At 45.1% G+C, this 25,959-nt stretch overlaps 1 protein-coding gene across 1 annotated transcript in view; it reads right to left on the minus strand.

Moving 5' to 3' along the window:
- SBF1 (SET binding factor 1) overlaps positions 1–25,959 on the minus strand; it is a 342,170-nt gene that overhangs the window by 70,770 nt on the left and 245,441 nt on the right. Inside the window, exons 25-28 of the mRNA XM_029615648.1 lie at positions 21,407–21,546; positions 16,090–16,297; positions 14,993–15,189; positions 14,540–14,677 (exon numbers count right to left, since the gene is read on the minus strand). Of these exons, the coding sequence (XP_029471508.1) occupies positions 14,540–14,677; positions 14,993–15,189; positions 16,090–16,297; positions 21,407–21,546 (683 nt within the window). The remainder of the gene's footprint in view (positions 1–14,539; positions 14,678–14,992; positions 15,190–16,089; positions 16,298–21,406; positions 21,547–25,959) is intronic.

The following is a 25,959-nucleotide window of genomic DNA, read 5'->3' on the forward strand; positions in this document are numbered from 1 at the left end:
GCACAAAAAGATGGTCAGACACCCTAAAGCTATTTATGACCTTGAGGTAATGCTACAAAGCCCACTTCACATCCAAACATCCCAGGTCTCTAGCATGCGGAGTCGACGCATTCTGGAAAAGCTGGGAGTTCTACAGTCTGATTCAGATGGAAACCTGACAACCTTCGGTAGAAAAGAGAGCATAGTCCGCAAGGAGATCCAGGAATCAGAGATGTTCAGAAAAAGCTCTCTATATGACAATGCTTGTAGCTCCAAAATTCTTCTGGCCAAACAAATTGCAATCAGAAAAACTACCTTCAAAGTGAGATCCTTTACTGTTGCCCTTTTCAAAGGCTCAAAAGGTGCCACACACATCCCTCCGAGGACTAAATTAAGATTCCATGGGGACATTTTCCGCACTGGAGGACGTAGATGTTTTGTGTGTCCCCCCCCCCCCCCCAAGGGAAGCGAACCACATCCGGATGAGCAGCCAAAGAAATTCCATGTACCTTGCCCTTAAGACAGCCCAGGCTGCAAGGGAGATAAAGGCCAAGCCTTTCACCAATCCTTTCTGCAAAAAGGCTAAGTTGTGAGCTATTGAGGCCCAGGTAGATCTTACTCCTTGACCTGTATATCAGGACTCGAAGACTTTCCATGAATGTTGCTTTTGTAAACCGTTGTGATTTTATTTTGGAATGATATATAAAATGCCTAAATAAGGGGGGGGGGGCGCTCTAGGGAGCCGATGAGAGCAGACGTCTGAGAGCGGAGCTCCGTCCCCTTGAGGCCTAACAACTGTCTAAATTGCGCATTTAACGACCTCAGTCTCCCCAGGTTTGGCTATTTTTCTTGGAAGACACCGAACTGCGATCCATTCATGGCTTCTAAACGAAAGACAACCGATTTGAAGCAGTTTTCATATGGCAAGGTGCTAGCGGACATGGACGCCAACATGGCCGCCTCACAGCCCAATGCAGCAAGTAACACCGATGAACTCACAACGGAGCTCCCGAGAGAAACCCTGATAGGGGACGATACTCACCTTAACTTCCCGACCCGGGATGAAATAAGGGGCTGGTTTATGGAGTTGAGGTCCGAACTGCGTCAACAAAAATCGGACCTCATGGTGGTCATGGCGGAGCTAAAAGAAGATTTTGGCGTACTGGGCCACAGGGTAGATGAGTTGGACCTCCGAGCAGACCAACACGGTGACTCCATTAATCACCTGAGCACTGAACAAGCGATACTCCGTAAAGATGTCTCGGCTCTCTCCGATAAATTAGAGGACCTAGAAAATAGAAATAGGAGGAGCAATCTACATATTCGAGGTGCCCCTGACAAACTTTTTCTAATGCGGCTGTAGTGGCGCAGCAAGTATGCGCCTTCATATTAAATCAGACTGAATCAGCTCAGGAAGATGGGGAAGTATCACCGGAGGATATTAAACTGGATAGGGCGCACTGCGCTCTCGGCTCACGAAGGGACACAGGAGCCAGAGACATTATTATATGTTTCCATAATTACACGCAAAAAATGAGGGTACATGAGCAATCACAAAAAATGAAGGAGATTAATTGGCAAAATAATAAACTGGCCATTTTCCAGGATTTGGCGCCACTCACCCTCTTTAAAAGATATGCTTGGGGGCAAGATGGCGGCATAGACGTGGCTCTGAACGGCGGTGCTCGGTTATTTCTCTTGAAAGATTTTTTTTTCCCTTTCTTCAATATGCCTTCGAAAAGAAAGGGGAAGGTAAGAATCTTCCCACCGGAGACCTTACCTTCCACCGGGCAATTGGACATCATCCGCTTTCTTAGCCAATTGGAACAAGTAGAGAGCGCCGGTGAACCCGGTGTGAGCACCCGTGGGGGAGAACGGGGAGCTCCTGCGGACGAGGCTTCTCTCAGCCCGGACTTTAGACCACCCCCGGCTCAGCGAGACCCGGATGGAGAGACTTCCTGGTCGCAGGTCGATGACGCGGCAGAAGCGACCGGGGAGGTGGAGGTCGATCCAGAAAGCGGGCAAACGCTGGAGAGGGCTCCCTGCCTTGAAACGGAGGCATCAGCGGGAGCTGGAGCCTCAGGGGCCTCGATTCCGGAGGCAAACCTCGCAGAGGATATCGAGGGAGCTTCGGTGGACCGAGGTCAGTCTTTAACAACTATTGGTGTGGGAGACATACCTTCGACTTCGACATCTAAGCCGGGGGTAGTGACACTCGAGTCACTCTGGGATTTGGTAGCTGGTCAAGGCCAAGCTATAAAACGGCTTGAGAAAAAAATGGACTCCCTGAATTATAATGTCCAACAAAAAATCACTGGAATACAAGAACAGGCAAATGAGACATCAAATAAAATGGCAGAGAATGAAAATAAAATTCACTCTCTGCAAGCTGTCAATGTAGCGGTAATAAAAGAACAAATGGCCTGTTCTAAACATTTGGAAAATTTGGAAAACAACATCCGACATTTAAACCTACGCATTATGAATTTTCCAAAAATTGCTGGGGAAATCCCTTTTACCACTCTGAAAAGACTTTTTAGAGAAGGACTGGAATTTACGGAAGAGAATATGCCGTCTATAAATTTTTGTAGGTTCTTAAATAGTAGTAATAGACCTGCTGTTGCAGGGCCTTTGCCAACACCTGCTATTCCCTTAAATTTAACTAGTTTCCTGGAAAACTCTGAAACAGATGTATTGGAAAGGAAAACATTACTGGTAGCATTTATTTCTGTGTATGATCTAAATAATGTTATGCGTAATTTCTTTAGAAAATTTCCCTTGAATTTCTATGGTCAAACAATAAGAATATACCCAGATTTAGCTCCAGTCACTCAAATAAGACGCAGAGAATTTCTAACTTTGAGACAAGATGTTGTATCCCTTGGTTTTGCTTTCACGCTTAGATATCCATGTAAATGTTTAATCAAGAAAGGGGATGACTGTTTTATTTTTTTTCAATCAGAACAACTTCGCCAATTTATAGAGGCCAGAAGACCAACCACCTCTTCCCCGGTCAATATTGAGGGTTAATTGTATTAGGTTCCACTTTAGTCCATGTTATATGCCACTGTTAAGATAAGGAATTTCTATAGAGTCTCTCAGTTTGATTTCACTTGCCCTCCTCTGTATTATTGCTGAGGGATGATTATATACAATTATATAAAAGTAAAGTACTTCGATTAGTTTGTACATTTTGGAATTTCAATTAAGATAATATGAGGCAAGCTTATAGTAATTAACTACTGACATTGTTATCTAATATGTATTTGCGATATACTTTTCTCTCTTTTTTTCTTATAAGTCTTTACTCATATAGATTCTTTTTATTTTGTAAATTTGAAAATTATAAATAAAGAATTAAAAAAAAAAAAAAAAGATATGCTTTACGTGAAGTCACAGCTAATCTACGCGAGTGCTCCATTCGTTATCGCTGGACATTTCCGTTTAGCCTGCAGTTCCAGGTGAAGGGCATTACATACAAAATCCAAATGATTGAAGAAGCTGCGGAGGCATTCCAGCAGGCCCAATTGCCTACATCCTTCCAGGCCCCTAAAATGGCGGCTGCCCCAACTAAAATGGACATGCATCCTAGGTGGCAGAGGGCAGGGAAGGGAGGTAAACGCTTGCGGCGTCAATCGGATGCTCCTCAACCCACGGCCAGTGACAAGGGCTGAAGATTCCGGATCTAAGTGCTGGCCAGTATGATAGGCTTGACCTGGTTTTGGTCCTGGGAACCTGAAGTTATTATAAACGCTGCAGGGAGAATACTTTTCTCCTATTTGAATTTCATGAAGCTGAGATACCTGGAAGGTTGAGAGTTCTTTGTTACGTTGGTTGACGGTTGTTCAAATGTCAGTATACTGTTACTTAGTTCACTCTATGATAGTATATCTGTATATTGCCATAAGTAAATGCGGCCTGGGGGGAGGGGGGGGGAGATGTCTGTTCTTGTGGAGGAGTACGGGGCGCACCCAGATTAACTAATCCCGGTAACACAGGAGTGTTTGGTATTCATTTTTTCATGCTGACAGCTTGGGCTCTTTTTATCTGTGTATGGGCATTGTTGGGGGAGGGGATTATTTATTTATTTATTTAAAATTTTTATATACCGACATTCATCCAGGATATCATATCGGTTCACATTGTAACGCAAAACAAACGCACGGCATGGCGCTTTACATTGAACAGTAAAACATGATAAAGTCATTAACGAGATTACAGTTGGAGGGCCACATGATGTATGATGCAGCGCAGGTGAGGATGAGGGATACCCATATTTCCAATAGGGGTGAGGCTTTAGCAATGGGTCTTTCCTATTACAGCATATTTTTATAATGGACACGTGCATAATATCTCTTAATGTAAAGGGACTGAATTCATCCAGGAAACGATTGTTGCTTAAAAAAGATCTGCAATCTCAGAGGGCTTTGGTGGCCTTTGTACAGGAGACGCACATAAGAAAGAGACACAAGCGCTTACTTAAGAATACCCAATTCCAAAGTGCTCATTGGGTGGCCAGTACAAAGGGATCCCGATATGCCGGGGTGGGAATACTTATAGCGAATGCTTTGGTGCACGAGGTTCTGTTTAAACTGGCAGATAATGGCCGCTTTATGCTTCTCCATGTTCGGATAGGCTCCAGGGTCTTCACCTTTCTCAATGTATACTTCCCAAATACTAATCAAGGGTTTTTTTTAAACACCATTGATAAATTATTGCAGCAACATGCATTCGGTGAACTAATTATAGGGGGTGACTTTAATGCAGTTCGAGACCCCAAGCTCGATTCCTCTAATGTTAGCACAGCCGTGCGCGGCATGCAGCGGGAGTGGTCAGCCTTTTTGGAGCACTGGAGCTTAATAGATATTTGGCGCCAAAGGCATCCCAGGTTGCACGCCTATACTTTTTTCTCTATGCCACATTGCACTTATTCTCGTATAGATTATTTATTTCTTAATCCCACCCCACAAAATGCAGTTGGCAAAGTTGGCATAGACAGTATAAACTGGTCTGACCATGCACCCATTTGGGTGGAAGTAAAGTTGCAGGACCCTGATAGAGGGCTTCGCTCGTGGTGACTCCATGACAGCTTGTTGACTGACAAGACATTTGAGAGTCACTTGGGTACACAAATCAAATCCTATTTTGAGAATAACAGCACTGAGGACATGCCTTCTACAACGGTGTGGGAGTGCTCTAAGCCTGTAATGAGAGGAATATTTATAGCAAGGGCAGCCTACTGCAATAAGGAAAGGGAACACGCTCGCAGGTCCCTCTTGCACGAATTGGACTCTCTGACCCGGCAACACCAGTTATCTTTGTCCTCGACAGATTATCATAAAATACTCAAGGTCAGGGATTCCATTAGGGCAATTGATGACACTGTCATCAGCCACTCTCTAAACATTTTAAAGCAACAATACTATGAAGGTGGCAATAAAGCGGGGAGATATCTGGCTAATAAATTGAGGGTGACTCAGGCACAAACCATGGTAGCTAAGGTGTGCGACTCACAAGGGAAACTTGTCACTTCATCCACGGACATTCGTAAGGCATTTACAGACTTTTACGCTACCTTGTACTCTTCGGGGGGAGCGGTGGCAGAATCTAATATAACTGAGTACTTGGATTCTGTAACCCTGCCAGTGCTCTCTTCTGAGCAGTCCACCCTACTAGATAAGCCCATTACTACTCTAGAAGTAGAGGATGCTATTAAGAAGCTGAAAATGGGGAAAGCGCCAGGCTTAGATGGGTTTACTGCCGCTTATTACAAAAAATTTCAGCAGAACCTCACGGGGCCCTTGATGGACATGTTTAATTCTTTAAGGAAGGAGGGTTGGTTGGATAGTCAAGCAAACACGGCGGGAATTTCTGTTATAGCAAAGCTTGGCTGCAATCCAGAACAGTGTGGCTCTTACAGGCCAATATAGTTAATTAACCTGGATTTAAAAATCTTGACTAGAATCCTGGCAGCTACGCTGAACATGGTGCTCCCTGAGTTGGTGCATCCTGACCAAGTGGGATTTGTGCCTGGTCGACCAGCTGCTGATGTCTGTAGGATCATGGACTTAATTGAATATGTACAGCAACGTGATATCCCTTCAGTCCTTTTGTCTCTGGATGCAGAAAAGGCATTTGATTTGGTTCAATGGCCTTTTTTGTTTGCTACACTCAAAAGGATGGGGTTTGGGTCTTATTTTGTACAATGGATTATGAAATTATATGACCACCCGTCTGCCAGGGTAAAAATCAATGGCAGCTATGGAGATGCTTTCCCCATAGGGCGTGGTACACGACAAGGTTGCCCACTGTCCCCCCCCTCTTGTTCACAATTTTTCTAGAGCCATTCTCGACTCGCATCCGAGCCGCCACTGCAGTGCAGGGAGTGGTGAGAGATCAACATCACTTTAAGATATCCCTATTTGCAGATGATATCATGCTTACATTAACGGAACCATCCTCTTTCCTTACAGGGTGTCACGACAGAACTGATCTCTTTCAGTAGAGTGTCCGGATTGCGGGTGAATTATGACAAATCAGAGATTCTTAATATTAATCTACCGCAGGCCAAGGCTGTAGACATAGCGAAGCACTTTCAGTTTAAATGGGCGGCCACGGCCTTGAAATATTTGGGCGTGCGCATTGGAAATAGGGCCAGCCAGCTCCTCGCTCTTAATTATACCCCACTAATTCAGTCCCTTCAGAGGGAAATGGGAGGATGAGCTAGGGGAACATTTTCATGGTTGGGTCGTATAGCCATCATTAAGATGAATGTTTTGCCTAGGCTGTTATATTTTTTTTTTTTTACCACCATTCCAATATTTCTCCCTTCTACACTATTGAAAAAATGGCAGAAACTCATTTTTGGATTTATTCGGAGGAAGCGACCGCCTAGTGTTAGTAGGTTGACCCTTTATTTATCAAAGGTGCAGGGGGACTGAGTGTACCAGATCTAGCAAAGTACTTTGGAGCAGTGCAACTTAGAGCCCTAGTAACCCTGCATAAATCTACTGCCTTACCTCAATGGGCGATATTTGAGCAATTTTTTTTGGGTCTCTATCTCTGTTGGCCCTCCCCTGGCAACCTAGATCCACCTGGAAAGGGACCGATTACATGCCTTATGCTCTAGAAACTACCATGCAGGTATGGTCTCGGTGGAAAGTAGCCTTAATAGGCCCAGCACAATTTACACCACTAACTCATCTATTCAGCAATGCACTCATTTCATCTCCGTCACGGGATGACTTGGTATCGCAGTGGCAGAGGGCTGGTGTTATGCGTGTAAAGGATATTCTAAGGCAAGACTCTATTATGACCAGGGAAGAAGTAGGGACTCGATATCGCCTAATGCAGGTGGACTTCTTACTGCATTCTAGTGTATATCATGCTATAACGCGAAGGTCTAGGGGAGGCGATCTTCGCCTAACCACAACAATGTTTGAGACTATATGTATAAATGCCCAATGTGTTAGAGGTGTCATATCCAAAATTTACATTCTATTATGTGGTAAAAGTACTATGTTGTTTAGGCAGCAAACAATGTAGGCAGACGATTTTGCGCAACAGCTATCCGAAAAGGACTGGGACTTGATATTTTTTGCGGCATTCAAGTGCTCCATCTCGGTGAATATACAAGAAAACTGCTACAAACTTTTATACAGATGGCATTATTCCCCAAGTCAGGTTCACAAATTTGCCCCAAGGTCTTCTGACCAATGCTGGAGAGCGTGCGGTGAGGTCGGCACGTACTACCACATGTGGTGGCAATGTTCGAAGATACAAGCCTACTGGTCCTCAGTCCTGTCTTGGGCGTCTACTATTCTTAAGTTGTATATTAAGGCAGAACCATGGCATGTGCTGTTGAATCTACCTCTAGACAATATAAATAAAGACAACCAGCGTTTTATTCAGCAGCTTTTTATTGCAGCGAGGCTAGTTCTGGCTATGCATTGGAAAGATAACAAGCCACCCAGCCTTGCCATGATGCAACATAAACTACATTTTCTGTATCAAATGGCTCGCCTGACAAGCACTCATCATGATAGTCTGCCAGCTTTCCTCAGGATTTGGTCCCCCTATCAGACTTGGTTAGCAGACCAGTAATGCTCAGTTTGTCCCACAACTGGGTGCCCTATAATGTAGGGCAGCGGCGGCCAATGTGTGTTCCTTTTTACTCCTCTCTTATTTGACCCATACTTAGTCCATATTGATGTTATTTGCTTCACACAATTTATTTATTTATTTTATTTATTTTAAGTTTTTCTATACCGGCATTCGCGATGGAAATCGCATCATACCGGTTTACAATTAACAAAAGTTGAAGGAACAAAGTACAAATGAGATAATAATAATACATTAACAAGGTGCTGACAGGAGGTTGCAGTTACAATAAAACAAGGGAGATTACACAACTTGGAGCAGTGAAAAGTAGCTAGGATTTAAACACAGGAACAAAATTGCCAATTAATGTTGTGAACTAAGTTACAGCAGTTGCAATATTAATGAATTGTTCTGTTAAGGCGTTTATTAAATATCATATTGAGAAAAGTCTAAGCGATAGTTAATGGTGAGATTAGGGTTCAGTTGGTGTCTGGAAAGGCTTTTATAAATAGCCACGTTTTGAGACGTTTCCTAAAAGTAGGAAGGCAGGGTTCCTGTCGCAAGTCTGGTGGGATGGAATTCCATAATGTCTGTCCTGCCGTGGAGAAAGCTCTGTCTCTTGCGGTTATGTGCTGAGTGGATTTGGCGTGTGGAACTTGTAGAGATTCTCTGTAGGATTCTCTGATGGGTCTGGAGGAAGTATATTTTTTGAATGGAATGTGAAGGTTAAGCGGAGAGTATTGATGGATGGCTTTGTAAATAGTAGTTATGGACTTATATATGATTCTGTGGTGAATTGGCAGCCAGTGAAGGTCTTTGAGGATTGGCGATATGTGGTCTCTTTTCCAAGTGTTTGTTAATATTCTCGCTGCTGAGTTTTGAACCATCTGAAGGGGTTTAGTGTGAGATGACGGGAGACCTAATAGAATAGAGTTACAATAATCTAATTTAGCGAAGATTATTGATTGCAAAACTGTTCTGTAGTGTGGAAGTGGAAAAGTGGTTTTATTCTTTTTAAGACGGAGTTTATGGAAGCATTCTTTGGTAGTTTGTTTTATAAATGCTTTTAGGTTTAGCCTGTTATCAATGATAGCTCCTAAGTCTCTAACTTGTGAAGAATGTAAGTTGGGTGGAGGGTTTGTGTAGGAGTTACTGCTTTCCGAGGAAATTAGGAGGAGTTCGCTTTTTGAGGAATTTAGGATTAGGTTTAGACTGGAGAGGAGTCCGTCGATTTCTAGCAGACAAGTTTCCCAGTATTCTAGAGTTTTTTTGTAGGATTCTTTGAGGGGGATGACGATCTGGACATCATCCGCGTATAAAAAGTGTTTAAGGTTTAATTTGGTTAACAGTTGGCAGAGGGGGAGCAGATAAATATTAAATAGCGTGGGTGAGAGGGAGGAGCCCTGCGGTACTCCTGAAGAGGAAGGATAATGCTGAGATTCTTTGTTGTGTATTTTGACTTTGTAGCCTCTGTTCCCAAGGAATGATTTGAACCAAGACAGGGCTGTTCCTGTTATTCCAATGTTCGCTAATTGATTTAATAGGGTGGAATGGTTAACCGTATCAAAAGCAGCTGAGAGGTCTAGGAGGATTAGTAAGTAAGCATGACCTTTATCGAGGCCCATGATGAGGTAAGTCTGTCAGGGATATTTTATTTTATTTTATTTAACAATTTTCTATACCGTCGTTTGGTGGGAACCTTCACAACGGTTTACATCAAGGCACATAAAATGAGTCTAACGTATCTTAAGTTACATAGGTGCCAATTTAGGGTCGGTAACATAGTTTGTAAATGATATGAGTAGTGATTCAGTACTTAAAGATTTTCGGAAACCATATTGGGTCGGGAACACAATGATTTGCTCTAGCTGTCAGCAGGTGTCAGCAGGAGCTCTAGCTGTCAGCAGGTGGGCGGGGGGAGAGGGCAATTCATCCTTCTTGGATTTATTGCATATAAAAACATGCACTGGGGCAGACAGATGCTTATTGCTATTGTTCTGTATGGGTATGTTATCCGTAGCACATTATCTCGAGGCGCCTTTGGTATATTGTACACTGTATCATGTCCTTGAGTTTTCTGTATATTACGGATTTCATGGAATGTATGCATTTTGTTTGGTCTGATAATAAAAAATGTTTATATATAAAAAAAAATGCCTGAATAAAAATCCTCACATAGGACAAGAAAGTAGAAGTCCTTCTAGCCTGCAACAAAGTGGAAATGACATCCTCCTGATATCCTCTCTCTCTCAAATGTCTCCTCTCAAAAGCCAAGCCAAGCTGCGAGACAAAAGTGCACTGCCCAATCCAAAAATAGTGGACCCTGGTGATGAAGCTTTGGCAAATGGGCAAGCCACCGTGGACAGTCTGGGACATCCTTCTATTCGCCATATCACTTTTCCCACCAGAGGCCACAATGGAAACACAAAGAACAATCCCTTGGGGCCAAGGTAGGACTACGGCATTGACTCCTTCAGCTCCGTGCTCTCCTCTGCGACTGACCTCAAGGTCATCAATAGCTTTAGGGTGGCATTCCGCTACAATGCCATCAAGTCCAGGCGGGAAGTACCCCGCCTGTGACACAGAAGAGTCATCACCTCCTCTGACAGCTCCCACTCCCTGGGGTCTAGCTTCAGATAACTGAGAAAATCCGCTTGAACATTGTCCACTCTGGCTATATGAGACGCTGCTAGTGACGCTAGATACAATTCCACCCAGAGAAACAACTCCTGAGCTTCCTGGACCACCACCTGATTCCTGGTCCCCCCCTGTTGGTTGATATAAGCCACTGTGGTCACACTGTCTAACAAGATGTGCACTGAGCGGCCGCTTAACAGAGGCAGAAAGGCAAGTAACATGAACCGCACCGCCCTCGTCTCCAAACAACTAATAGACCAGGATGCCTCTTCCTTGGACCATTGCTCCTGGGCCAACTGATTCTGGCAACACTGCCCCCCAGCTGGAAATACTGGCATCAGAGGTAACTACCACCAGTCTGGGACCTCCAAGTCCACTCTGCAACTCAGATGATCCTGACCAAGCCACCATGAAAGACTGGACCTGGCAGGCTCCTCCAGAGACAGCAGAAGATGAAACTGTTCCAACAAAGGATCCCAACGGGAAAGGAGAGACCTCTGCAGAGGCCTCAGATGTGCAAAGGCCCAAGGGAGAGCATAGAGCCCAACATTTGCATGTAGCCCAACACTGGGCACCACTGTATCCAACAGCCTGTGTACCCTGCTTCTGCAGTTTGAGAATGTGACATTCTCTAAGAAAAACCTTTCATAACCTGGTGTCGAAGCGCACTTCCAAGAACTCCAGAACCTGCAACAGGGTGTGATGACTTCGCCAAATTCACCACCCAGCCTAGAGACCTCAATTGCTGTATAATCTGAGTCACTGTTTGAGAACAGAGGGCTTCTGGTTTTGCCCGAATGAGCCAATCATCTAGATACAGATGAACCAAGATGCCCTTCTTCCTGAGCATTGCTGCCACAACCACCATCACCTTGGTAAATGTACGTGGTGCTGTTGCCAGATCAAATGGCAGGGTAAGAAACTGAAAATGTCTCCCTAGGACCATGAAATGCAGAAACCACTGATGATCTGGGTGGATTGGTATCTGCAGGTATGCCTCAGTCAACTCTCCTTTGCGCACTGATGCAATCACCGAACTCAGAGTTTCCATTCGAAAACAGGGAACCTTGAGAGACATATGCACCTTCTTTAAATCCAAAACTGGGCAGAATGATCCTTCCCTCTTTGGCACTACAAAATATATGGAATACCGTCCCATCCACTGTTCCCACATAGGAATGGGAACTATGGCCCCCAGCTCTTGCAACTGCTCCACAGTGCCTTGTACACCTTTCTCTTGCTGATCGGAGCACAGTGGGAGACCATAAACAAGTCCTGCAATGGGTGAGAGAATTCTAATGAGTAACAGTCTCTTATCACGCTGAGGACCCACTGGTCTGTCGTGATTTTGGTCCACTCGTAAAAAAAAAAAAAAAAAAAAAAAAAAAAAAAAGTCAGACACCCTCCAACAGGAGGAAGAGAGGAGTGGACAAGCCTCATTTCATTGTAAGGACTTTGCTCCGCCAGACCCATGGCTGACACCCTCCCTGCCTGGATTTCTTTCCTCTCTAAAGGGCTAGTTCCAGGGTTGCTGCCTTCCAGTACCTTGTCTCTGCGTCCCTGCTGAGGGTCTAACTTGGATGAAACCTTCTATTTGTTTGAAACTGGGAACGCCCCCGCAAAAGGAGCCTTTGTTTCCTTTCAGCTTATCTTCTGGCAGCCTATGCACCTTTGGTCTCACCAAGGTGCCTCACGAACTCCTCTAAGTCTTCTTCAAACAGAAGCTTTCCCTTGAAAGGCAACACTCCTAAACGAGACAGACCACACATCCTCCAACCAGTTCCTCAACCAAAGGAGCCATCTGGCTGAGACCACAGACATCATAATTCTCGAAGAAGTTCTAATGAGATCATACAGGTAATCCGCAACATAACCAGCAGCCGCCTCAAGACAGTCCGCCTACTTAGCTTTGGACGTCAATAGTGTTCTCGCAGCTTGCAATTGCTGAACCCAGCACAAACTGTCCCTCTGCATAAAGCTATTGCACACAGCAGTCTGAATGCCAAGCACAAAAACCTCAAATACCTTCTTCAGATGAATTTCCAACTTCTTGTCCTGGATATCCTTCAGCGCTGCTGAACCAGCCACAGAAATGGGGTTCTTCTTAGTGACCGCAGACAGCTCGAGCGTGGCCTCAGACAACGGATATAACTTTGCCATCGCCCAACCCACCTTCAGGTCCGTCTCTGGAGTATCCCACTCCCTAACCACCAACCTTTTCATCAATTTGTGAAAAGGGAATATTTTTGCCGGCCACCTTAGCTTCTGATCAGACTCCTCCTAAGGAACCTGGAACTCCAGCAACTCGAGAACATGCGGGATTAAGGGCCACAACTCTTCCTTACAGAAAAGACACACCACATTCAAATCATTCCCTTCAGCCACTGGCAACCTGGTTCAACTCTGTCCAGATCCGGTACATTTGGGGCAGTGTCAGGCACAGCTGGATCGGGAGAGTCAGAAACCTGATGAGTTCTGTCTGAATTGTCAAGAGTAGACAGCTGGACTGCATGGGGCCGTCATCCTGAGGACCCTTGGCGCTCACCGCAGAACCAGACCCTTGGAGCAGCCAAGCCTTTTTCCAGGACGCGGACCAGAGACCCCCCCCCCCCCCCCCGAGCCCAGTCTGACTGCCTCCCAGCCACCTTTTGCACCAAATACACCTTCATCCATGAGGACGATGAACTCCAAAGAAAACATTGTGGGGTCCTCCAAAGCATCCCTGGAAGGATCCTCCTCATTGTCAGAATTGGGCGTCCTCTGGTTGAAACAGCCCCGCACTCGGCAGGGGAGTGGCGGCTAAATTCAAAGGCACTCCCACGTCTGTGCTTTATTTAGGCAGCCGCTCCGACATGACTTCTGCCAGCCCCAATCCTCCCTTTCCACTAGAGTCGCATCGGGAGCACAGCCCACAGCAGAAAATCTGCACGCATCGCTGAACAAGTGTCATACACTTCCACACGCTAACTCCACAAACACCGTGCCAACTAAAACAAGGCCTGACCGTGTGGAAAGCCAAGTGTCGCTGTGCTGTGTGGGAGACCTGCTCTGCAGCCCAAGAACTCCCTCCCCAGCTGCTAGCGAACACAAGGGCCCGACCTGCTTGCTACAAACCCTGCCGCTCTCCTTCAGTTCCTTTTTTTTTTTTTTTTTTTTTTTAATTAATCAAAAACCAAGGGTACGTCCCTGAGGTTGAAGAGCTGCGGGACTCAAACTGTTCTCCTGGGGGGTGGGGAGAGGGGGGGTGTTGGCCCCACCAGCTACACAACCCCACCGGCCAAAGACTGAGCCAGGCAAGGGTCCCCGACCCCTACTCGTTCTTCCAGGAGGGACAGCTCCACCAGGCCTAGCAATCTCCTGGGAGGATTATTCAAATTCCTGTCTATCTTTTTTGGGGGTTTTTTTTTCATATTGTAGGAATTACACCTGTACTATTTGCTGGAGACAGAGAAATACTGAGGGACTGCAGGTGGCACACCAAGTTACATGCCAGTGTCAGTGAAACTTTCTCAGACTCCATCTGCTAGAAGGGAGGCAAAACCCAAGAGTCGAATGATCCGGGTATGAACAGGAACTGCTAGTTCCTACCACCTAATGAGAATGCCATCTTCATAAAGTTTTGCAGAAGCTACAATTCAGTTCTTTAGAAACAGCAGCCTGGCTGTCAGGGAAAACTGGTATTTTATGAAGCTAATCCAGAGGGTAGAGGAGAGAGGAAACATAAGGTGAAAGGAAAGGAGGAAAGCCAGCAGGACAGGAGATGAGAAGTAAAGTAAGTGTGAATCATGTGCACTACTGGTAGTCACCAATGAGTACAGCCTACCTGAGCTGTTCATGTGTGCAGACGTGAAGCCACTGAGAGTATTTCGTCCACTCATCTCTGCGCAGCGAGGCATGGAGTTAATAATGGCTTGAAGGTACTTCTCCTGCTCCAGACTGATAGAGTCTGTCTGAGAAGGACCTACAAATCAAGCATAAAAGGAGAGACATTCAAAATCCCACATCTCAGTCTAGCTGCATGCTACCCTGGGTCTGCTCCATGTCTTACTCAGCGGTGACAAAAGGGAGATAGAAAGGATTTCTAAAGGTGATCACATACAACTTTAAGTCTGAGTCCACAGTGATAGTTCTTGAGTTGGAAAGTAAATGTTAATACATATTCCATTAGCAAATTTTCTTGAGATGCATACAGACAACAAGTAGAGCAATTTTTCTGAAACAGAAGAGCAATACATATCCTGTGAGGTGGGTTCAAGGAAAGAAGGGCATTACATACCTGGTGAAGGTGCATTCTGTGACTTGAAGAGCCCCACAACACCCTTGCCATGCAGACCCCCTGACCTCAGGAGCACAGCTTTTGTGCGGGAGTTTCTCCAGCAGATCACAGGGAAGCGGTTCTGACGGTAGCACCGGGATATCCTCTGAATGGTGTTATCCTGAATGCTCTGAGGGACAATCAGCAGTCCAGGATAACTGCAGGGGGCAGAGAGCAAAATTACACATCCAGTCTGCACACACTCTGGATTAGCAAGGATTTGCACCACCTCCATCTGCTGGAGACAGAGAAAGATTGAAGGAATACAGAAGGCACCTCGGGTTAAGAGAGGGTATCCTTCAAGTTTTTCTCTGTCTCCATCTGCTGGAAGGGAGGCATAACCACAGTCTGGACTGATCCGGGTATGTACAGGGAATAAATGCTTGGGCATGCAGCCAAGGAGAGAATGTTTCACCATATCCTCATTTCTGGTTATCACTGCACACCTACACAAGACACTTTAGAAGCAGCGGCTGGCATGTGAGCACTTGGCAGTCTGAACAGTCACCCACCCATCTGGTGACCAATTGTTTGTGTATATGCTTCCTGCATACTGAGGCATCTTCCCTTTGCAAGCTTGTCTTTGGAAACAGTCACCTGACCTGCCTTTATTTTTCTTTATTTCAGATTTATAAACCACCTCTTTTCCACTGTGCTACAAGGTGATGCATAATACAGAAATACAATGTAATTACATAAAGTCAGATCAAACATTCTATTCGTGTCCTTGTGAAGGCCCTCTTGAGCTGGACTAAGATCAGCAACTCATTTCACACACACTACCTTCTTCAGTCCCTACTGGCCTGAACTAGATTTGAATTGGTGACTTAGAGGTGAGAGGATCTGTATAGCTGTGGCAGTTCCCTTGATCCATTCAGTCCCTCTATTAATAGAAGCAGACTACACTACTCCAAAACATTGCCACAAGCCTCATTCCAGGACAAAATGAGATCCCAATGAAAAGGCATGAGCGAAATCTAAATAAATACATAAAAATAAGTAAACCTGAATGGCCTGTAGGCCAAACTGTTCACATGCCCCCTGCCAGGGGAACCTACCTCCTGCAGATGGCATACATGCGGTTCACCGTGGAAATCCGAAATGGCTCATTCTTCGACCTGGTCAAGCTGTTACTAAGCGTGCCCAGTCCCATTCTTTGATAATCACGGCAACAAGCTCGTTCCACCACATGGCTCGTTGTCATCTTCTCTACTGGTCTGATGGTATTGGAGGAGGTCAAAGTGCTTCTGTCCAGCTCCTCAGATACTGCAAACAGCAAAACCCAGACTTGGATCAGTAAGACAGTCTCTAACTCATACAACCAAGCCCAGACTTGGGGATTGTCATGTTGATCTTTGTCATGTTGCAGAGCCTCGATTGAGAGATCAGCAGAACCATCTCTCTCTTACACTGTAGGCTTCAGACTATGATATTATGACAATCTGTATCTCACAGAACATACAAACAGGAATGGAGCATGGCATTGCACAACCAAGAGGAGAGGTACTGAGTATCCTTCATGTTGTCATAGTGCATCTCAGTGCCCACTGCAAGGGAAGGGTGCTGCATGTCATAGCACAACACTCAGTATCACATCTGAACCTTTATTATAGAATATATGCAGACAACATACAGTCCTTTTTTCCTATCACCTCAACTCTGTCTAATGTACTTGCAATTAACTTGACCATCATCAAATATTGGCTAAAGAGGAATAAACTGTCTGCCCGACATCCCAAAACTGAAGTTATTATTCTGAGTAGATTCCCAAAATAAAATCTTCCAACCAGCTTCCAATTCGATTCCAATTGTGAATTGGATCGGCAATCTGGGAATCATGTTCAAGTGCAAATTAAATGTTTTAAAAAGTACTTTTTTTCAAATTAAGATTTCTCCGTAAGCTAAAGTCTTACTTCAATTTGTCAGATTCCAGAATAACTTGTACTATCAAAGCTAGATTACTCTGTCTGGGTCTCCCTATATCAGTACTAGGAGCACTGCAAACAGTTCAGAACCCTAAATGGTAATGCCCCCAATGAACCTGTTTTGCAGAGCCTCCAGTGGCTCCCTGCTCAATGGAGAATAAAGTTCAAAACCTAACCTTAACACACAAACTCCTCTGAAATGATACCCCGTCATGTATTAGTTCACTTCTGAAGATTTACAGAATCACTAAGGACTTAAGATCAGTTGGGCCCTGTCTCTTTGATATTGGAGAATTACTTGCTTGATAATTTTGTTTTCCTTAGTGTAGACAGATGGACTCGGGACCAATGGGTTATGCTCCCCTGCCAGCAGATGTAGACGGAGTCAGATTGCAAAGCTAATATCACCCTACCTACACCCCTGCAGTGACCTCAACCCTTCAGTATTCTCTTCAAAAGCCACTGGGGACATACTAGTAAAAAAAAACTTGATTAAAAATATGATTAAAAACGGATGACTAACAGGCAACCATAAACACTGAACTCCAGTAAGAATATAGGTGACCTGATCTAGGGACTGGATGAACACTTACTTGTAATTTCTGGGATTCGAGACCCACTCACAGGCGAATCTTTGGCACAGTTCTCGGGCAGCTGAGGGCGGTATGCTGAGTGCATCTGTCTACACTAAGGAAAACAAAATTATCAGGTAATTTCTCCATTTCCTAGCATGTAGCCAGATAGACTAAGGACCAATGAGATGTACAAGAGCTGCTCCTGATTGGGGCAGGAGGCTGCCCGCGCAAAGGCTGGGTCCTCTCAGACTTGTAACGTCCAGGCGATAAAACTTGGAGAAGGTGTGCAAGGAGGACCACTTCGTGGCTCAGCAGATATCAACTGAAGACAGCAGTCTAACTTCCACCCATGAGACCACCTGAGCCTTGGTGGAATGAGCTTTAGCCTGAGAAGCCTCCTGCCTCCATAGGCCACGTCAGGATAAGTTGACAGGGAGGCCCCATTCACCTCACTCCTGAAACAGGAGAGCGCTGCTACCTGCACTGGAACTGATAATGGCAGCCCAGTACTGCAAAGCGTAGGAAACGGTGGTGTTCTTGATGGATTGGAATATGTAGGTAGGCCTCGGATAGGGCCAGGAAGGTTAAGAACTTTTCCAATTGTACAACCATTATCACGGAGTGTAAGATTGCCATGCGGAAATGATTCACTCATAGATGTCTGTTGTCACTCTTGAGGTCCAGAATGGGGAGAAAGGAACCTTCCTTCTTGGGTACGATGAAATAGATGGAATAACGCCCCATATTCTCCTGGGGTGCAGGTACTGGGATTACAGCCCTCATCCTGAGGAGCCTTAAAAGAGTAATCTCCAGTGCCTGCTTCTTGTGTTGGGAGTGGCAAGGAGACATCGTGAATATGTCTTGAGGAGTGCTGTGAAATTCCAGTGCATAATCCTTCTCATATGACCTCCAGTACGCATTTGTCTGAAGTGATCTCAACCTACCACTGGTAAAAGAGGGACAGTCGGCCCTCTATCTCCTCGTTCCGAGGGTGGGTCCATAAAATATCATTGGGTTGTTTGGGACGAACCTGAATCCAGGCCTGACCCTCTCTTGGGCTGCCGACTTCGAAAGGACTGAGACCTTCCAAAGGACCGAGACCTCTGAAATGTTGAGTTTCTCTAGGGGCAAAAGCATTGGGAGCCCCGGGATCAACCCTCATGGGCAAGGGGTGCTGTAACTGCTTTCTCTTATCTTCTGGTAGCTGGGGTACCGGAGATTCACCCCATTTACTGGCCAGCTTTTTCAATTCGTTTCCAAAGATGAGTAATCCTTTAAAGGGCATCTTTGTGCAATTTGCCTTGGAGGCTGCATCTGCTGACTAATTCCGCAGGCATAGCTGTCTTCTGACCGCCACCACTGAGGCCACTCCTCTGGCCGAGGTTATGGTCTAGGTCCGAGTCCACGTCAGCTAAAAAAGTGGTGATGGGTTCCATAACTGCTCTGGAATTCGCCCCCAAGTCATCCACCTTCTGAGAGAGGAGCTGGCATGAACGAGCTACGAGGGTACAATAAGAAGCAACCTGTAAGGTCATTGCTATTACATCAAGGCCTGTTTAAGGATGGACTCCATTCCCCTTTCGTGCACATCCTTTAAGGGCACTTCTCCCTCCACTGGGGTAGTTCACTTTAGAGACGGCACAGACCAGCGCATCCACTTCAGGGAAATGCAAACATCCTCTCGCTGCCTGATCCAGTGGGTATAGAGCTAACGCTCATCCATTTTTAAAACTTGCTTCTGGGGCATTGCATTCCAGGTCAGTCAACTCCTGGACGGCTTCCAGTACTGGAAAACAGCAATAGACTTTCCGTAGGGAAATCAGAATGGGATTCTTCTTTGGTTCCATCATAGACTCTGCCCCAGGATCTTCCAGCATTTTCAGGGTCTGGGAAACCAGGCCGGCAATTCATCTCTATGGAAAAACCGTAACATGGTCTGATATGGTTCTAAACAGGGGGGGATTTCCCCATCTTCCAAGGAATCTGGTACCTCTCCTTCGTCCATATGCCATCCGGGTCTCTGCCAGAAATACACTTGGTAAGTCGAAGCATGTCTCGAGGTCTGCCAATAGGATTGGGAGAGGGAGGGCTTACCAGCTGAGGTTCGGTCCGGACAGGGACAAGTGAGGTAGCAGACTGCGCCAGTATGAAGGCCTTGAAAGAATTCCACCCAAGAGAAGGCGGCCGGGTCCATGCCTAGTCTCTGAGGTACTGGGGTAGGTGCCGCTAAATTTCCCTCTCCCATGGATGACCCAGTCCTGGGGTTAATCAGATCCAGGGTACTTCTGATTAAAGCTGTGGCTGACCCATCCTCTGAATGGGAGGAGCTGGGCTTAGCAAAGTCCAGGGAGGCCAACTCTCCCCCTCACGCTTAAAATTCTATGCGCACAAATTTCAGGCCCCTATGCAGGCTGCAGTGAGATTCCCGCACAGCCTGTGCACCCGGCTTTACTTATATTCTGCACCTAGAAAGTTGTGCGCGTACTGAAGCTCTATGTTAGGCAATACAGGCACAAAAATGCGCGCAAGATGGTGCCACTGCGGCCTACCACATGGTGTGCTGACCAAGCCTAAAGCGGGACCTAGCCCACCAGGGGGCCACTCAACCACTCGGAAGCCCACTTCCCAATACCCCAACGGGATCGGGAACGACGTCTGTATGGCACGCTGAGCAAGGAGACTGGAGGAAGTCTTACCAAAATCCTTCCAACGTCTCTGAATCGGGAGGAAATCCTCCTCTCTCTCTCTCTTTTTTTTTTTTTTTTTTTTTTTTTAATTACCTGGGCTCAGTGCTTACCAACTAAGTATAGAGACGGTCTCCAGCTATGAGGAGAGAGGGCTTTGGCTGTCACTGCCGCGCTCAGCTTCCTGCATCTGCTGCCTTTAAAGCTGCTTCTGCAGCAAAGTCCACATTGGGAACCAGCTACCAGACCAAGGCACACCTCTGAGGGATCTTGGAAATCACCTCAGGAATTCTCATCTGGAGGAGGGACCTTTAGGTATCACTGCAGGAGAGCGGGGCTCAATCTTTTCTCCAATTTAAAAGCAGAATTTCTTCTTCCAAAAGGTACAGCGATCCTCATAGGGAAAGCATGTCCGCAACTGCTGGAGACTGAGAATACTGGACGGCTGAGGTCACTGCAAGGGTATATGTAGGGTGACATCAGCTTTGCAATCTTACTCTGTCTCCATTTGCTGGCAGGATTGCATAATCCATTGGTTTTGAGTCCATCTGGCTACATGCTAAGAAATGCATCAATACAATCAATTAAACTTTGTGTACTGCAAGAAAATCTTTACTGTGGTGGTCCCCCAGATCTGGAATTCATTACCCAGCAACTTCAAAAGGAACAGAGATTTATCACTTTTAAGTAGTTGAAGACCTTTTTTATGGAAGTCTTTGGACATTATCCTACTGAAAATATGAGTTCACAGGTATTTTTCTACTCTACTCGATTGTTGCAGAGTGAGAATTGATGCCAGAATTTGGTCTTAACTGGATTTTCTTAATTGTATTATTTCATGTAAGGCGAGTTATTTTGTTGACATTGTATCATTACTTATAGTAGGCCAACTGTCCTCTATCATGTTATATGTTCCTATATCATCTACTTTCAACCAAGCAGCTGGATTCACTTTTTGAGAACCATAAATAGAAGGACATGGTATTAGCTTGTCAATTACAGCAGGTCTGTGTTTTTCTATATTGTTTTAAGTTTTCAAATGTTATGATGTAAGCCACCTAAAAAGAGAAAGTTTAGTACAGCCTATAAATGTTTAATAAATAAATGATCTTATTAGCAGGCAACCTGACAGCCTATACTAATATATATATATATTAGATGCATGTTCCAGGGCCTCTAGCCCTTTCTAACCTGAAATCTCATCTTCTTTATCCTCTAGGGACTGCTGACTGCCACGATACTCCCATGTGGGGGCTGTGTACTTCTTCCTCGTCACATACTGACGACCAATTGTCTTCTTGGCATTCTTCACCAGGTTCCGGGAAAGAGTTCTATAGAGAAGAACAGGGGTGAGAATACCAGGCCTACAGTTATCACACTCCCACCACCAGAATTGGGAGAATCATGGTTGCCATTAAAAATGTATTGCCTTCAGCTGTACTTCCAAGGCCAGTGACTGCTCATCCATCACCTTCCCACCACCAGAAAGGACACCATCAGAACAGCATGCTTCCTGAACACGGTTTAGGACTGACCTCCAGCTGTTAAGAGCAGCAGCAGCATCCTTGTCCAACGCCCAGCTTTCACAGCTGATCTTTCCCCTATCTCCCCCTCAAATCATACCTAGGTTTTTGGGTAGCTCCCCTCTCTTCCCAGCCATAGGAGGCATGTTGGCTACATCTTAGACACTCCCATTGTCCCTCTGCCTCCAAAATTAATTTCAGTCCCATTTGATTGACTAATAGAGGGTTAAGAAGTTAACAATAAGCATTCCTTATTAAAGTGAAGCAGTAAGGATAAAGCAGAGAGACAGAAGCACAGCAGTCTGAAAGGTAGTGAATGATACACTTGTCTCCTGCATACTTCCCTGCTGGATAGATGTGTATGTTACCAAATAACATTTTCACTGCTGTCTGCAATGTTTGGAAAGCCTATTCACATCATTAGGAGTCTGACCCGTGGCCCCTGCTCCTGAATCACGTACACAACAGGACTACACCTGCAACAAAGACTCTCACTCCACCCGAGCACTCTAATCATTGGAGAGACAGAAATCCACTAACAGAAGAAGAAAAGGAAACAGAACAGACAATGAAAGAAAAGAAGGGGAGGGGGAGGCAGGAAGACCTGCAAGAGAAGAGAGGCAGGAGGAGGGGGAATTGGAAAAGGAAGGGGAGAGAAGGAAGAGGCAGAAGTGAAAGGGCGATGAAGGGAAAGAACAGGAGAGCACTCAATGAGCAGGTCTCTGGTATTCAGTCCCCGAGCCGAGTCACTTATCTCTGCTTCTTCCAGATCAACAGTATCATTGACCTTCAGGGCTGAGAACTATTCAGTGTCTCAAACCCAGTTTTACAATATAAGGTCACTGTTAAACAGCAGGACTAGGAAGTTAAAAAAAAAAAAATTAAAAATGATTCAGTTGGGAGTTAGCATAAAATCATAAGATTCTTTTTTTGCTCTTGATTTATTTCACTCTCGATGAGATGTTTAAACATGAACATTTTAAACGCTTCTCAGACTTAGCTGCTCTCACCATTATGAATCAAAATAAATTGAAGGGCTGATATACTGATCTTCACCAGAACCCCATGCAGGCAGCACAGGTGAAGAATATAGTAAGATCAGCTCTAGAAGGGAATCAGAGAAGCATATCTATATATAAAACAAAGTGTGTGAGGGCCATCGTGAAAACTCCTCCGAGCTGGTAAGCAATAATCTGCCTACACAAAATGTATCCGCTCATCGGGGTGGGGTGAGGGATAATATAAACCCTGAACATCTGTCTGACGGACTCCCAAAATTAACCAGACAAAATCTTTTGAATATGGACCTTTGTGTTTACTTATATCTATCTACTGTCTATGCTAAATTCATCTAAATTATTAAATGCCACCTGGTTATCATAAGTGGGTCACGACTGACAGCCTTGGCTCCTGGATGGAATACATTGGGGGCGAGAAGAGTAGGAGAAGAAGCAGGCCTTCCCTGAGCTCCTCACAGCCTTCCCATGGCTCTTGGGGACAGACAGGTAGACAAGCAGGCCACCTGCAACTTCTCAGAGCTGGACAAAGAGAAAGGCAGGCCTTCCATAGCTCCTCAGGCGTGGATAGGGAAAGATGCGCACCATCTGCAGCAAGTCAATGTGAAAAAGGGAGGGGTGCAGAAACTCAGGGCTGGCTGGGGAACGAGGCAAGCAGGTCAGCCTTCTCATATCCCCTAACTTTGTATAACAAGAAGCTTTCATCATTTAAACAAAAAACATTAAGCTCCTGGATATTCTCAGTATGTGCATAAAACTAATTGTATGCTATCACTATTTTTTACATTGTCTACACAGACTTATTTTAACCTTTCGGACTCGTGGGGCATCCTTTAACCTGGGCAAAGAACAGGAATTTCCATTAAATTTTAACAGGGGATATGTGTCTTCTCATGCTCTGCCACCCTAATCACAAGGTTTTCTAGTATTCAGCACGTGACCCCAGTAAGCTCTTTCATGGTACAAGATTCCTCCAGGCACTGGCACGCTAACAAGTGCTCCGTTGCGTCAGAGAAGGCACCCTTCTGCATGTTGTCTTTTGACCTGTCCAGACTTGTTCAAAAGTTCTTGAAAGACCTCCACATGGTTCAGTCCTCCTCAGCACTCCCATTTTGCAGTGCTCACTGAAGGTGTCATGCCATGGCTGCCACATTTCCACTAACAGTGCATGAGCTGGTAAAGGATTCTGCTGCAGCTAGGAAGATTTCCCATGATTTCAGGAGGCTAAGCAACAGGTGTCTGGCCTCTGACCTGTCCTAACCCTTTTATTTGTCATCACACTCCTGATGCTTGGTGAAGCTCTCATGCAAGCAGATTCAGGCTTATTCAAAAGTTGGTTGGTTTTAGGCATCCTGTAGTGCAGCAGCTGCTAGCATGCAGCACGGGGTTTAACTTCTTTTTCTTTCTATTCCTTTTATTACGTCAGCAAGATCATGAGACCTAACAAAGGAATCTTAAGACAGCAGTTCAATAGAACCAAAATACTTTGTGTAACACACACCACACCAAGTGCACGGTTGTACCAGCCACTATAGTGCTAGAAATGATCCTTTCCTCACTTGATGCACATGTAAAGTTCGCGTGCAGAAGTGATGCTGGGCCAGGTTCTACTTTACATCCTGAGCTTTCAGAGTAAGTGGCTTTGCTATTGGTCTTTTTCACATGAGCCATGACTAACTAAGCTAAATAAGATTCCAGCAATGGTTGTTTCAGGCCATGGTGAGCTGTCTACAGTTCTTACTACAACACAGGTTATGGGCATAATGCTTGCATATTTTTATTTGGGAAAAAAAAAGTCATAAGAATATATTAGCCAAAAAGGAAAGAAGATGATCTAGTATTAAAGTCAAAAGAGGAAGCAACCAAGCAAAGATAGATATTTGATATTTGGGGTAATCCAGCCAGTAACATTGCTTTAACAGGCTCATTAGAATAGTGCTGCAGTGACTGTACCCCAAGCCTTGAGAGCATGCAGAGTGCAGACACTGTGGCCACCTGCTTCAGGGACCAAGTCTGGAAAAGGGCAGATAAAGCATCCCATCCTAAGCGGTGAGAATCTCAGCCCGAGCAAGTGCCACCACACCTTGCACAGGAGCTGTGAGGGAAAGGCTCGCTTACGTGGTAGAATGGCCGAGCTGCCCAAGAGAAATAACTCCCGCTGCCAGGCCATGGAACATGTCATTCACCTGCTGAGAACTGAGTTATAAACAGAGAGAACATGCTTAGACTTCACTCGGAACCCGTCTGCCTCCCTTCCCCCCATATTCCTTTCCCAAAGGCAAATTACTCCCAGTGCCAGGCAGTGAAATTCCTCCTACTGTACAATGCCCCACGTAGCGTCCACGTCAGCTGTCCTAATGGGTGACGTCCTATTCAGTCTACAGCCAGGTATTCCTACTGCTTTTATAAAACCCCTTCTGTAACTCCTCCACAGAAAAAAGGAAATTCATTTGAAACCAGATTTTATATTTTTTTTTACTCATTCCTTTTTCATTAAATACCAAATTAGCCCATAAGGCAGGGGTCTTCTAACTTCTCCAGACAGATCAATAACCGCTCCCATTTGAATAGCATCAAAACCCTCATACATCAGTTTAGCCACACCTCCTGTGCTGCCTTACTTCTGAGTCATTTTGAAATGGGAGATTCAAATGTGGATCTTTTTCACATTCCACACAAAACAAATACAGATTTTCTAAAGCCTTTGGTTATGTGCAATAAAACTGACATACTAAATATAACATCAGATAAAGACCCACACACGGCCCATCCAGTCTGTTTTCCTTCCCCATTGCAGTAACAGACCCCACTTGATTTCCAACGTCATCTTTTTGACGTCATCTTTTTTCCTTATGTATCTGTTTTCACCCTCCCCCTGCCCCCTCCTTTGTCTCGACCACCCCTACCCCTCCCTCCTAAGTTATCTAGTTATTTGCTCTGTTACTGCGTTTATGTTACACACTGTTCCTTGTAAAGGCTTTGCTTATATATCCTTTGATTGTAAGTTATCTGTAAACCGGCACGATGTGCAAACGGTTGTCGGTATATAAAATTAATTAAATAAAATAAATAATCTTCCGTTTGTCCCATATGCTTTCTTGAATTCTGCTATGGTTTTAACCTCCACCATTTCCATGGGGAGGCTTTTCCATGCATTCATCACCTTTTCGGCAAAGAAAGACTTTCTAGAGTATTGCTAGACTAG

Source organism: Rhinatrema bivittatum, chromosome 9 (genome assembly GCF_901001135.1).
Source record: "Rhinatrema bivittatum chromosome 9, aRhiBiv1.1, whole genome shotgun sequence".
Lineage (NCBI taxonomy): Eukaryota > Metazoa > Chordata > Amphibia > Gymnophiona > Rhinatrematidae > Rhinatrema > Rhinatrema bivittatum.